Raw genomic sequence first — 14,472 nt, 5'->3', positions numbered from 1 at the left:
ACTACAGTACTCCTGTCACTATATTATGCTACACTACACTATGCCACCACTCCTCCTCACACCTGCTGAGCTCCTCTTCTCTCACACCTCGCACTCCCCCTAGTGCCCATCTCTGCACACTGCGCCACAACCACGTGTACTGCAGCAGATCCCTCCCAGAGCTGTCTCTTTCTCCCAATACCTGAGCTGACAATTGCACTCCTTCATCCCGGTCGAACGCTGATTGGCGCTCCCTGTGCCCGGCGGGCGGGTCGTGAAAATCCAGTTGACTTTCTCTGCCGTGTTAATTGCTTTTCCAAAGGCTGAGGAACTGCAAATACCGGGCATTGCACTGCATCGCCTGCACTGCACCGGGCAAGAATCAGGGACTGCGCTGCATTCACTATACAGCAATTCTGACACACCGGTTATTGCATTGCATGTCACACTGCATGTACTCGGCGCTGCTCTGTGTAACCTGCACTGCACGAAGGTAAATGTAAGACGCTGGGTAGCCTGCAGAACAATAAAGGACAGTGCACTCATCCAGTCTGTATTTCACTGGAATACTTACTACACTTCATTGGTACTTTGTTACATGTATTCTGCACTTCATTGCACTACAATTACATTAGCAAATAGTGATCTACAGTACTAACTGGGACTGCACTGCAAGGGCTCAGCAACTCACTCCACCCCTGCTGGAGCAGCACCTCATTAATGTATATGCAGGCAACACATCCATCCTAAAGATTGCAGAACCCCAAAAACATGCTGCTCCTCACACTGCTCTGCTTCCTACTTCACACAGGTAAGTAGATTGTTTTATTTGTCAGTTTACCAATGCAAACCATGAAATGCCTAAACCTAGATGTGCTATTACTGTAAATCAGGTGTTATCACATTATAAGAAATAAAGCATTAGGTGCACACATGCAGCCACTCTTTAGCCTTATATTCACTGGACATATACCCTACGCATATCAGAAAGTTATAAGGTAGTGGTCCTGAATGACCTGAATCCCTCTGACTCAGTGGGCCTCTGCTGGCAGCTAACAGGTTAACGTCACTTTGGCAGCGCATGCGCGTTGCATATTCCCTGATCCTGGCTTGACGCAGTCCTCCCTCTTCCAGGCATCCTGTCTGTTTGTACTGCTGGACCTTCCAGGTCTCTATTTGCAGCCAGAGGCTGTAGACTGCCACACATGCACTAGACTTCAGAATAGTGAAGAACACATCTGGACTGGTTCTGGAAACCAAGTCCTCAGTGAATTACTTGAAGGTCTTTAAGAGGCTATCTTGGGCAGGAATAGGTAGAAGTTTATGTAGGGCTTGGAGAAGAGGACGGTGTAATTTAGAAAATTGCCGTTTCCTTGTTAAAGGTTTCTATAATGTTTAAAAAATAATAACTTGTCAACCTTTTCTACTAGATGTAGGTTCTACTGAGTGCCAGGATATTGCTGTATAAAAAAGTTTGTGGCTGGGTTTATAGAATAGACTCACAGGTGGTACATAGACTCCGGCAAGTGGATGGCGTGCTCTGGGACACAGCTCATACATGGTTAATTAGGACCCGGCTGGTTTGAAATATGTAACAGTGTTAAGTACACTGATGTTTAGTTTGAAGTTTAGAAATGTCAAAAGTATTGTAAACCCTTATATGATAATGCAAGAAAATAAGATGCTGATTTAGGTACACTTATGATAATTATTATTGACTTGGTTACATAACTGTCCAGCTCTGAATGATCTCCCTTGAATATTATTAGAAAAAAAGCGACTCCTTTTGTCAGTGAAGCAATGCTCTGCAAGCTCCTTCTTGCATCAAAGGGCTGAAATATAATCTAGCAGACGTGTAGCCTTTCCAAGTGCTAAGCCAGTGCCATCTGACAGCAGATCTGGGATGGGAAGACTGGATGGGCACATGCTTTCAAGAGCTAGCCCCATCCGCACCCTCCTGAGGGGGTTAAACCTTTTTTCTGAAATGCGGATTAAAGAGAACTTTCTAATTAAGTCCAGGCGGGATTCTGGAAATTAAAGCTAAAATAAAATGAGAATGGATGCAAGCACATCTGCCCATGCTAACTAAACTAGGCTATTACTATTGTATAATAGTTTGCTGGAAAACTAGAGCAATCTGCAATCTGTCTTTTTTTCTCTTTATCCCAGGGTACTACATCAGATCAGTCTAACCAGCTCTAGTCTGTGTAAAATAGCAGCTGACGTAAAACTGGAGCCCCTCAGACTTCTCTCAGATATCCCTGTACCTCTTGCTGTGGGTGTGCTATGTGACTGTATGGGAGAGAGAAAGGGGGGGGGGGGGGCGGGGGGGAGAGCTGTGTGAAGAGGCCCTTTATATTTTCATAGCTGATGTTTCAACCTGAGCCGATCCTGGCAGGGTCCCCCTTGCTGAACATCATAGTTTCCGTTCATTAGGATCTGGAGTCCGGCTGGAAGCTGAGCACTTGGTTCTGAAGCCTCTAGCACAGCTGATTCTGGGAAGCTTGGCTTCTCTGACCCTTTCTTGGTAGAAGTGCAGGGAAGGAAGGGCGGCACTTGAGGGTCAGCTAAGGATCTCTGGGCTGAGGAACGGGGATAGACCTTGCGCTTTATTTTAAGTGCTTTGTAATAATTCATAGCACATATACTGTACTTGTCTGGGAATAGTGGTTTTTCTCTTATGGTGCATACACACGGTACGATCTGTACCACCAACGACTTGAAAGATATCTTGTGTCCATGTCTTTCTCGGTGTACTCTCCATCTGCAAGCTAGCTTTAAGAGAATGCTGTAGATTTAAATTAGTGAGGGACTGTAGCAGGTATTGGGGATCCCAGCAGATATGGCGGACAAGATAGATATATATATTATATATATATATATATATATTAACCGCTTGAACTGCACCCATTATTACTCTTCATAGGAGTTACCCTTATAGAGGCTGATGCTGAGTTGAACGTATGGCTTTTGGCAGAGCTTGTCTTATGCATTTTTGCACTGTGCATTCTCCAGGAACTGAGCATGTGCAAGTACAGGAGATGCAGAGTTGCAACTTCACTTACGACTGAAGAGACATACAGTAACTAACTATACATGCTATAATGGGGCATTATCATGTAGGCAAAGTTCAGGGCATGTCGGTGCATCTTTGGGCTATGGAGGATTGGATGTAGGCATAAATAGACCTTTTTCCATGTGTATCTCTTGAGGTGCATACACACACAACGATTTTTTGAACGATTATAGTTTAACGATAATCGTTTGAAAAAATCGTTCACTTTCTGAGTCAAAGGTTGAACGATTATTGTTCATGCGCGTTCACGTTTGTAGTTCAGTCAGACTTGTCAACTCAATGATTTTCATTAAGTTAATAGGCAAAAATCGTTTGTAGTTCATAAATATCGTTCATTACATTTAAATGAACATAGTAAATGAACAACTTTAGTAAACGATTTTAGTTCATTTTTTCAAGGTAGAAAATCGTTTACTAAAATCGTTCATTAACTCAATCGTTGTGTGTGTATGCAGCTTTGCTCCTAGTGTAGGGCTAGTGCAAGTGTGCACTGGTGATGAGGACTGGTCGGAAACTCAAGTGTATGGATTGGGAGCGACCACTCCGTAAGATGTGTGCAGCTCTGCCAATGGGCGAATATACACATTTGTTTCCATGCACCAAATGTCAGAGCACGTGTACCCAATTTCTGTTAAACTCAGCATCAGGCCCTTGGTGTCCCTCTCGATGTATAAAACGTCTGAGAGAGATATAGGGAAGAAGTTGCTCATAGCAACCAATCTGCTTCTATTGTCATTTTTTAAAGTGTGCTAGATAAATGATAGCTAGTGGCTAATTGGTGGCTGATCTGTCTCAGAGGTTTGATATATCTCCACCTAAGACCATTAAGTACTGTTTAGTATGCTCTAATAGAAATCACTTTAACTGAGTAAATTTTAACATAGAACAGCAACTGACTATGGGCCTGATTCAGAGCCGCTCGTAAGCGGCCGCTCGTTCGCTCCGAGCGATGTTTGCCCAACTGCGCATGCGTACGGATCGTTATACGCATGCGCGAACCAGTCAGTGCGGCCGAAATTCGTTTGTTCGCTAAATAGCGAATGCCTGCTATTTTGAGTGACAGAATGAGGCGTATGTGGGTGGTAACAGGGGAAGGTGCTTGAAAACGGGGAGTCGAGATCCGAACGCAGGCGTGCTTAAAGGTCAAAACGGGTGTTTTAAGGGTGTGCATAATTAAAACAGCAGCGTCATTGACCACGTCACTGGGTTATTTTATAGCCAGAACTGCTCGCAAGATTGTGGTAGCAAAAACCAACCACAAGAATAGCGAGCAGTTCATACGCTGGTCGATGTACTCGATTAATCTAATAAATAGCGGACATGACGTAGGATGCGAGCGGCCAGGGGGCGTATTTTTCCAAAAAACGACCGCAAGTTTTGTTCGCTCGTTCAGGCCTAGAGGCGTGAACAGACCGCAAAGAGCGAACGGTTAATTTGAATAGCCACCCCTATTTTCTGGACGAGCGAGCGCTAATTGTGTCCGGCTCTGAATCAGGCCCTATACCCAGTTGCAACCAATTAAGGGGTTTATGTATCAAGCAGTGAAAAGTGTGGAGAAGTTGCCCATAGCAACCAAATCAGCTTTGAAGTAGCATTTATCAAGTACAGTCTATAAAATAATAGGAGCTGATTGGCTGCTATGGGAAACTTGTCCACTGGTCCACTCTCCACACTTTTCACTGCTTGATACATAAATACGTAAATATAAGCTTTTAGCGACAGTAATGCTGGGCATGATACAATTATCTGCCGGTATCGGTGTATTGTCGCAACGACCACTAATGATTGGTCTGTCGTACATGCTGAAATCGCCCAGCATGTTAGAAAGATTCGATAACTAGTCAGCCACATCTGGCAGTGTAAGCGCTGTCCGACATTTCCCCTGTTCCTTCACAGGAAAATGTTTCTTCCCCAGGCAAGGAAAGTAGATATCATGGGCCATAAACTATCACATATCTCACAATGTATGGCCACAATATCTGATGGTTTCAGCTTGTCAGATAAAATATCTGTCGGTCTGACAAAGCTTTTATCTGAAGGTGTATGGCCAACATAAGTTAGACCGGAGGTTCCCAAACGTGGTTCTCAAGGCACCCTAATGGTCCAGATTTTAAGGATAACTATGCTTGGGCACATGTGACTTAGGGGGTCATTCAGACCCACTCGCGAGCGGCAGTACGCTTGCAAGTGGGTCGATGTTCCCCACTGCGCATGCGCACGACGGAGGGAGCTCCGTCGTGCGCATGCGCGAGACCCGTCGAGCGAAGGACTTTCCATCGCTCCGGGTCTCGCACCAAAGGGGGCGTGCTGTCGATGTTGATTGACAGCATGCCCCCTTTGGTGGGCGTGCCGGGGGCGTGCGTGCCAGACGGAGGCGTTCCCATGGGAACGCCTACCGTCTGATGCCGGCCCCACTGACATCAGTAATGATGTCAGTGGGAGTGATTTTGGCTCTGATAGAGCCAAAATCACTCCAGGGCTTGTGGTTGAGAAACCCGACCACAGGGTTTCACTCGCAAGTCCGATGGTCGCGATGGTCAAGACCATCGCGACCATCTTGTTGGACGCTCGTATATGCTGTGGGTGGTGACCCACAGCTATACGAGCGTCCAGGAGGACGCTCCATTTTAATGGAGGAGGGCCCTGATTCAGAGCGAGCGCTCTGGTCAGAGCGTCCGGCTCTGAATCAGGGCCTTAATTAGTAACTCAGGGCCTGATTCAGAGCCACTCGTAAGTGGCAGCTCGTTCGCTCCGAGCGATGTTTGCCCAACTGCGCATGCGTACGGCCGAAATTCATGTGCTCGCAAAATAGCGAATGCCTGATAATTTGAGTGACAGAAAGAGGCGTATGTGGGTGGTAACAGGGGAAGGTGCTTGAAAACGGGGAGTGGAGATCCGAACGCAGGCGTGCTTAAAGGTCAAAACGGGCGTTTTATGGGTGTGCATAATTAATACAGCAGCGTCATTGACCACGTCACTGGGTTATTTTATAGCCAGAACTGCTCGCAAAATTGTGGTAGCAAAAACCAACCACAAGAATAGCGAGCAGTTCATACCCTGTTCGATGTACTCGATTAATCTAATAATTAGCGGACATGACGTAGGATGCGAGCGGACAGGGGGCGTAGTTTCCCAAAAAACGACCGCAAGTTTTGTTCGCTTGTTCAGACCTAGAGGCGTGAACAGACCGCAAACAGCGAACGGTTCATTTGAATAGCCACCCCTATTTTCTGGACGAGCAAGCGCAAATAGCGACCGGCTCTGAATCAGGCCCTCAGTCTTTTGATTTATCCCGTCTGTGCTCATCCATGGTTAGCCTTAAAACCTGGACTGTTAGGGTGCCTTGAGGACTGAAGGTCTGATTCAGCAAGGATCGCAGTAGCAAAGACGCACGCAATCGGTCAATTAATTCACATTGTGCATGCGTATGCATTCCAGGCGCATGCACAAACAAGCAACTGCGATGGGAAATGCGTTTTCAGAGGCTACGCAGACCCAGAGCACATTGATTGACAGGAAGTGCCGTTTGTTGGTGGTGACGGGGGGGTGGTCGGGCGAACACAGGCGTGCCAGGGCGTTGCAACGCCATTGCAGGGGCGTGCATAAATTATCCATTGCAATACCATATGCAGTATGAGGCCTCATAGCGTGCGTTGAAGTTAGCAATTCCTGAGTGAGGTCTGACCTGCCTTAACTGTGCTTATGGGTCCGATGTTACTATTGCCCAAGTATACGGATGTGTGTAAGGGGAAGTGGGCGTCCTTATGTTAGGCTGTGATCGCAATGCGATTGCATACATTTGCATTTCACCGCTTATATTGGCAACTGCAGTGCGTGCATTCTAGCAGAATAGCGATCCTTGCTGAATCAGGCCCTGAGTTTGGGAACCTCTGAGTTAAACTATTGCAATCCAATATCTGGTTGATATGAGTTACTGCAAATGTTTTCTACTTGCAGCGTCTCAAATAAGCCTAGGGTACAATTCAGATTGCAATAATACTATAGTAAATTGATTTATGACCTGAAGCACAATAACTGTACAACCTCTATATACAGTACCGCATGACTAATGGACTATTGTTAGGATAAGAAATTGTGGTATTGGCAATGCTATTGCTGGCCTAGTACTATATGACATCACCAGTATGTCTGAATCACATTTTGTCTTGTAGCTGAATGCTCTGACCCAGAAGTTGAAGTTGTGATCCCGCAGTTAATATGGTCCGGGCAGATTCCTTCGCCACTGAGAGGAGATGAGTCAATGTTCGCTAACATCCGAAGGGCACGTTCCATTCCAAAAGACACAGGGACCCACCCGGACAATATGTATATCCACCTGCCTGCCTTTGGCAGGAACCTGAATTTGCTACTGCAGAGAACCCATGATTTCCTGGCTGAAGGCTTCGTGGTGGAAGAGAGAACGGCAGTCGGAGACAATGTCCAAACCCGAATCCCAGTGGACAAGCTTTGTTTCTATACTGGAGAAGTTCTAAACCACAGCAAGTCTTTTGCATCGATCAGCACGTGTGCAGGACTGGTGTGTACCTGTTTATTCTTATATATAAAGTGCAAAAACGATTATGTCTAGAATATATATATATATATGTATATAACACATAAACTCCTGCATGCACTCTCTCCTGTTCAGGATGAGAGCAGGTGCTCAGTCCCTCTAGCAGCCACTCCACTCCTATTGAAGTGACTTCAGAGCAGTACACAAAGGCACACTGCAGAGAGGCACATTGATGGCTTGTACAAAATAGCAGCATAATTAAAAACAGAACAGACCTGGATCCCTTGGTGCTTTTGCCGAGGAGTGCCATGTAGCAGAGAGAATGAGGGAAAACTCACTCTGGTGAAAAATCTGTTTACGATTAAATAAAACATCAAGTCCACTTAACTGGTTTCCGCTTAGCTAGCACACTGGTAAGTAATTCACAGCAGCCACATGCATGTGACCAGCTGATAGCAATAGCAGCACATAGCCAGCATCCCTGGGCCATCAGAACAAGATTTTGAGGCTGATGCAAAGATGAATACCTGTTTTCAGAGTGTATATTGTGAGTTTATGCACTGCGAGTATTCGAGGAATGGAGGCACGCAAGTGCTGGTGCTGCAGAGCTCTGCGCATTTCACTCACATCTACCGTTACGACTGAAGAAGCGTCACTAGGTTGTAAAGGGGCACATTCATGTAGGCAATGCTCAGTGCAAATATAGGCAATTTTCTGTGCACGCAGTTCATGAGTACCAAATGTACGGTTGACTTCATCGGGCCCCTTGTCTCCTCAGTAACATTGCGTTTCAAGACCCTGATGTGAGTTGGAGTAGACTTCTATTATATCCCTAAAGCTGCCCATCCACTAGGCGATTAAACCTAGCGATGGAGCGATAATGACGGTCGTGATCGCTCCATCACTTGGTAACCGCCCGCAAATCGGGCAGCAAAAGATTAAAAACGACCAGCGATGCACGCGCCCGCTGGTCGTTTTTAGCATCAATCATCGCCCGAACATGACGGTCAACCTGACGACCGCTGTCAGGTTGCCATGTTCGGGGATGATTGATCTGCATACACTGAATGTCTGAACATTCAGTGTATGCACTTTCCCCCCACGATTACGATGCCGTCGTCCCCCGCATCGTTAAGTGGATGGGCAGCTTAACTCTTATCAAACACCTAAGTAAATATATTAATTAACAGTGAATTTATAAACACACACAAGCAGGACACTACTGCAGATGGCCATTGAGTGAGTTACTGGTGTGGTATTACCTTTTATTTTTACAGTGCCAGCATATTACTCAGTGCTGTACAGAGAGCGTTTAACCGTTCACATCAGCCTCTGCCCTGCTGGAGCTTACAGTCTCTGTGTCTGTACCTCACAAATGCACACAAACACTACGGTCAATTTTTTTGTCAGGAAACTCACGCAAACACAGGGAGAACATTCAAACGCCACAGAGAGGCATCATTGAACCCATGGCCCTCAGGACTGTAATTCTGTAATACAATTTTTGTTGAGAGCAATAAGGTTTTATGATTGTTCTGCAATATAGGGCCTGATTCAGATCCGCGTACAAACGCTATTGCAGCTGCGATCTCTCACGGATCGCAATTGCAAAAATATGCTAATGACTCACTTGCCATCCAGTGCTTAGAGACGACCCACTAAAAGCATCTCGCATCCGCCGCTGGTGCACAAAGCCAGAAACATGGAACACAGATCAGGTGGCCATCAGCCTTCTGAGAAAGTGTAAGCTGTGGTAGACACAGTGTGTCTCCAGACACGTGCAGGGCTCTCCTGCTATGAGCAAGGATGCAGTGGCTGATTTATGCACGCCCAGAAAACTGTGTTTAAATGCTACCGACACATCTGCGTTTCTCTAGTCACCCCAGTTACCTCCCCCAAACACTGAGTACCTGTATCTCAGTTTGTGAATGAATTCTCTATGCAAGGGTAATTGGTAATCTGCACCTCCAGGGGCTGGAGCAGTGATTGATGGTGCGACCAATGGTGCATTTTAATACACACAGCGGTGGATTAGCGATGCAGCCGGTGGGCGTCTCTGTACGAATACCATCAACCACGGCATTAGCATAAAGACGCAGTCGCGGCTGCAATAGCATTCACCTTTTAATCGGGCCCATTGCAGCAACATTGATGTGTATTGTAGACTTGGGACGTGTTGGGACATTCCTGGATTTCAAGAAACTTGTGTCAGATCAGGGCAAAAAGTCAGAAGACTGATGACAAAAGTAATATTTATGGGTCAATGCTGTGCTTTATTTTTTTTTCTCTTGTAGCAATAAAGGCTGGGCCGGTGCTTCCATTAGGCAGCTTTTCGCAGCTGCCTAGGGGCACCTGGACCTGAAGGAGCGGCCCGCTGAGGCTGCCTGTTGGAAAAATAAAGGATGTCTCTGACGGCCATCATAATGGTCACTGATGGTGACAGCCGCTATCGCAGCTGCGCCAGTTATTATTTATTATGCATGCTACAGCCTGCTCCTGTGGTCGTCCATGTCAATCAGCCGGCTGCAGCAGGCAGTCAGCAGTGTGTACACCCATCCCATCTCCTCCCCTTCCCTCTCACACAGCCAAGTTTGCAAGCTCCGCCTCGCAGGCTGCACAGGAGGAAGAACGATGAGCTGCATGAGCAAGAGCCAGGCAGGACAGCGCGGAACTTGTTAATGGTGTGTGATTGACGTTAATGGGTGCTGAGGGGGAGGAGTGAGCTGTTTGATGGGTGCTGGGGAGGAATGTATTAATTGGTGCTGGGCAGAGAGGGTTAATGGGTTCAGAGGGGGGTTAATGAGTTCTAGGAGTGAATGGATGCTGAGAGGGGGGTGGGGGTTAATGGGTGATAAGAATGGATTAATTATTAGGCTTACCAATTACCATACTGTCCCTTTAAACCAGAACACCTGTGAATTACACATGTTCTGTGGCTGATTAAAGCCAGGTTCCGTGCAGGCTTGAAGTCAGCCAGCCACAGAATCTGTGTAATTCATGAGTGCCCCGGTTTAAATGGATAGTATGGTAAGCCTATTATTAGTTGCTGGGTGGGGGGGAAGCTATTGGGTAGTGTGAGGGGAGATAATGGGTACTGGGGGTAAATGAATTAATAGGTGCTAGGTGGGGAGAGGTTAATGGGTGCTGAGAGGGGGGTAATTGAGTGCTTGGGGTGAATGGAATAATGGGTGCGGTGAGAAATGGATGCTGAGTGGGGGGTGGTAATGGATGCTGGGAGTAAATGGCTTAATAGGGGGTGGTGGTAGGTGCTGAGAGGGGGTATGAGTGCTGGGGGTGAATGGATTAATGGGTTATGGGTGAGTTGAGCTTAACAGTAATGTTCAGGCAGGGGAGGCCTCCCCTGTCATACTCTTGAGATTTGATATAAATATGATTAGAATAATACAAAGAAAATATTTATAACTTCTAAACATCTTCTTTGTGTATTGTAATAATTTTTATGGATAACACTCACAAGCTTTGTGGAGCTTCCTGGGACTGCAGGGACACGAGAGGTGAGGCAGCAACAGCTCAGCCTCACGTCTGTATAGTCAGACACTGCTTGCAGTGCTGGGGGCGGGGCCACACCACGGACAGTAAGCTGTACAGAAAGAGAGTCAATAGAGGCATGCATTGAGTATGGGGGGCGTGCCTTGAGCACTGATGGGACACCTTGGATGTGTCATATGACCAGGAAGTGCACTGCACTGTTTAGAGATCGGAGCTCAGTCAACAGACGCAAGAGAAGACACAATGATGCAGGTAGGATAATCAATGGACACTGAAGCTTTGTGTAGTGAGTGGAGAGTTACAGTGAGTAGGGGGTGAGACAGGCTCCCAGCACTCAGATCCATCTCCATGTGTGCCTCCCCAGCCATTGACAACACGGCACATCATTGGAGCTTAAAGGGTGCTGACAGTGTGGACTAATGTGTTAATTGGTGCTGTGAACGTGAATTGATTAATGGATTTGAGAGGAATGGGTTAATGAGTGCTGAGTGTGAGTTGATTGATGGGTACTAGGTGAGGGGCGGTTAATAGGTGCTGACAGTGTGGACAGATGTGTTAATGGATGCTGTGAGGGTGAATTGATAAATGGATTCTTAGAGAGGAGCGGGTTAATGAGTGCTAAATGGGGGAAGGGTGATTAGGTAAATAGAGTTGATAGGGACAAAGGTGAAGGAGCATATTGTGTGCTCCGTTTCTCTGCATATGAAAAATTACTCACCCAATTGTTATAGTAAACACTGAAGTGTGGTTTTACGTAAACAGATTGAAAGAGTGCTTTGGGGAATTAGGAGGGCAATGTGAAGCTTTGCCTAGGGCACCTACAAACCTCACACCGGCCCTGCATAAAGGTTATTGCTTTTCTTGACCTGAGTTTTACAATTGGTCTGCTATTTATCCAAATACCCAGGAAAGATGAGACAGGGACTGCGGATGACTGTATGTGGTACGATTGGTTTCTCTAATTTTTTTGCGATGTGGAACACATTCTCAGTGCCTGCAGGTAAATGAATACAGTTTGACTTTATCAAAATGAGATGTTCAAGGGAAAAATAATTATTAGGCATATAATTTGGATAATTTGATTGGTAAAGAGAGGATTTTAGTTAAATTTGGTAAGGCCAATGCTTTATATAAGCTCTGGGTGCAAAACTCTGGACCCTGTAGAAAGGACAAAGTGGTAGGACTTGCAGAGGAAGGGTTTTTAAACTGTTGCTGAGCAAGTATATAATTCAGCTGGCAGTATAAGCACAGTAAGTAAAACAAAGTATCTGTCACAGAATTGGGACCTTACTGGGACATTAATTCCCCTTTTACACTGACCTGAAAATCCTGGGTTGATGCATGTGAATGCGCATCAAACCCGGGATTTTTGTCAATGTAAACGGATCTAGTAAGCGCAAACCAGATGGGATGGCATGGTGCTGCAGAATGCTGTGGTAGCCATGCTGGTTAAGTGTGCCTTGAATTTTGAATAAATCATTAAAATTTGTCAGTACTGGGAAGTAATAAAAGGTTGCAGTGTACTCAGCATATCTTGCAAGGGCAGGGAACATTAACAGAATGCTGAGTCAAAACATTATGACCACTTGTCTAATATGCAGTTGCTTCTCCGCGTGCCGCTAAAACAGCTCTAACTTGCTGAGGCATGACTATATATGGCATCTCTGAAGGTGTCATGTGGTATCTGGTACCAGGACATTACCAGCAGATCCTTTAATTCCTGTAAATTGTGAGGTTGTGCTGTTGCGGATTGGACTTGTTGTTCCAACATATACCACAAATGCTTGGATTGAGATATGGTAAATTTGGAGGTCAAGGCAACACATTGAACTCTTAGTCATGTTCCTCAAACCATTTTTACAGAATCCGTGCAGTGTGGCAAGATGCATTATCCTGCTGAGAGAGGCCACTTCCACTGGAGAATTCCGTTGCCATGAAAGGATATAGCTGGTCCGCAGCGATGTTTAGGTAGATGGTAGGTGCCAAATGAATGTCCACATGACAGGACCCAGGCGTCTTTCCTAGGCAAATGACGCACATGAACCCAGCTGTTCATACGACACAACCGATTTATTGGAGCAGATCACATTCTTCCATTAGGTTACTTTCACTTGTGTGCCCATTGTAGGCGCTTTCGATGGTGGACTGGTGTTAACATGGGTACTGAAGCCCCATATGCAATAGATTTTGGTTCACTGTGTGTCTGTTAGGATCTGCAGTTAAGCAGATCATATTGTTTGCAGTTTCCAGCCTTAGTTGCTGCTGAGGCACATCACTAAGTACTGGCTGTCTGTGTGCAGTATCAGATGCACACTAATTAATTCTCCTGTCCGTGCACAGCCCAGGTGCACACTAATCTGTCATTAAGGGAGGCTTGCTCTGGTTGGGCCCTATTTCTGTTAAATTCCAGCCAGCCCTTCACTCCAGCCGGTTGTCGTTTGGTCTCCTGTTCGCAATTGAATTTCCAGTATCAAGCCAGCTCCATTGTTCCTGCCTTTTGTGTCATCTAGGTGGCACGGTCTTCAGTTGCTTCACCTGCTGTTTGTGTCATCTAGGTGGCATGGTCCGAACTTGCACCACCTGCCGTTTGTGTCATCTTGGCAGCACGATCTAAATTCCTGCCTTTGCCGCTTGTGTCATCCAGGCGGCATAGACCGCACTCAGAGTCCAGAGTGCGCAACCCAGCATCCTGCAGCTCATGTCAACCCGGCGGCACAGGCCGCTCATCAGAGTACGCGATCCTGTGTACTATCGCTTGTATCATTACGGCGGCATAAAGCGCACTACAGCATTCTGTGTACGCAACTTTATACTCTACCGCTGGTGTCATTCCTGCGACACTGGGCCTGATTCAGACCTGCTCGCAAGCGCTCGCAAGCGGGTCGATGGTGGACTCTGCGCACACGCAGCGGCCGCACTGCGCGTGCGCAAGCCCCGGAGCGAGAGAAATTCTCTCGCTCCTTGGCTCACTACAAAAGGGGCAGTTGTCGATGTTGATCGACAGCTCGCCCCATTTTGTAGGCGTGGTGGGGGGGTGGCTTCACAAACGGAGGCGTTCCCAAACGAACGCCTGCCATTTGTGGGCGGCCCCACTGACATCACCAGTGATGTCAGTGGGAGAGCTTCCGGCTCTATTAGAGCCGGAAGCTGTCTGGGGCTTGCGGCCACGAGACCCTACCACAAGGGTCTCGTTGCAAGCCCCGTTGGTCGTGATAGTCTTGACCATCGCGACCATCATCCTGGCCGCTCGCAATAGCTGTGGGTGGTCACCCACAGCTATGCGAGTGGCCAGGAGGCCGCACAAAAGAAAAAAAAAAACGCCCTGATTCAGAGCGAGCGCTCTTTCAGAGCATCCGGCTCTGAATCAGGCCCACTGTGCGCACCTCAGTGTCTT

The 14,472-nt window shown here is 46.7% G+C and overlaps 1 protein-coding gene across 2 annotated transcripts in view; it reads left to right on the top strand.

Moving 5' to 3' along the window:
• Positions 1 to 312: 312 nt before the first annotated feature.
• Positions 313 to 14,472, top strand: part of ADAMTS17 (ADAM metallopeptidase with thrombospondin type 1 motif 17) — a 300,141-nt gene continuing 285,981 nt past the window's right edge. For both annotated transcript variants that reach the window (XM_088452708.1, XM_088452707.1), the window contains exons 1-2: positions 313 to 790; positions 7,228 to 7,592. In XM_088452708.1, the coding sequence (XP_088308834.1) occupies positions 751 to 790; positions 7,228 to 7,592 (405 nt within the window). In that variant the 5' untranslated portion in view covers positions 313 to 750. The remainder of the gene's footprint in view (positions 791 to 7,227; positions 7,593 to 14,472) is intronic.

Source organism: Taudactylus pleione, unplaced genomic scaffold (assembly GCF_031769625.1).
Source record: "Taudactylus pleione unplaced genomic scaffold, aTauple2 ptg000556l, whole genome shotgun sequence".
NCBI classification, from domain to species: domain Eukaryota; kingdom Metazoa; phylum Chordata; class Amphibia; order Anura; family Myobatrachidae; genus Taudactylus; species Taudactylus pleione.
Note: the sequence above shows the minus strand (reverse complement) of the source record. Positions and strands in the feature narration are given on the sequence as shown.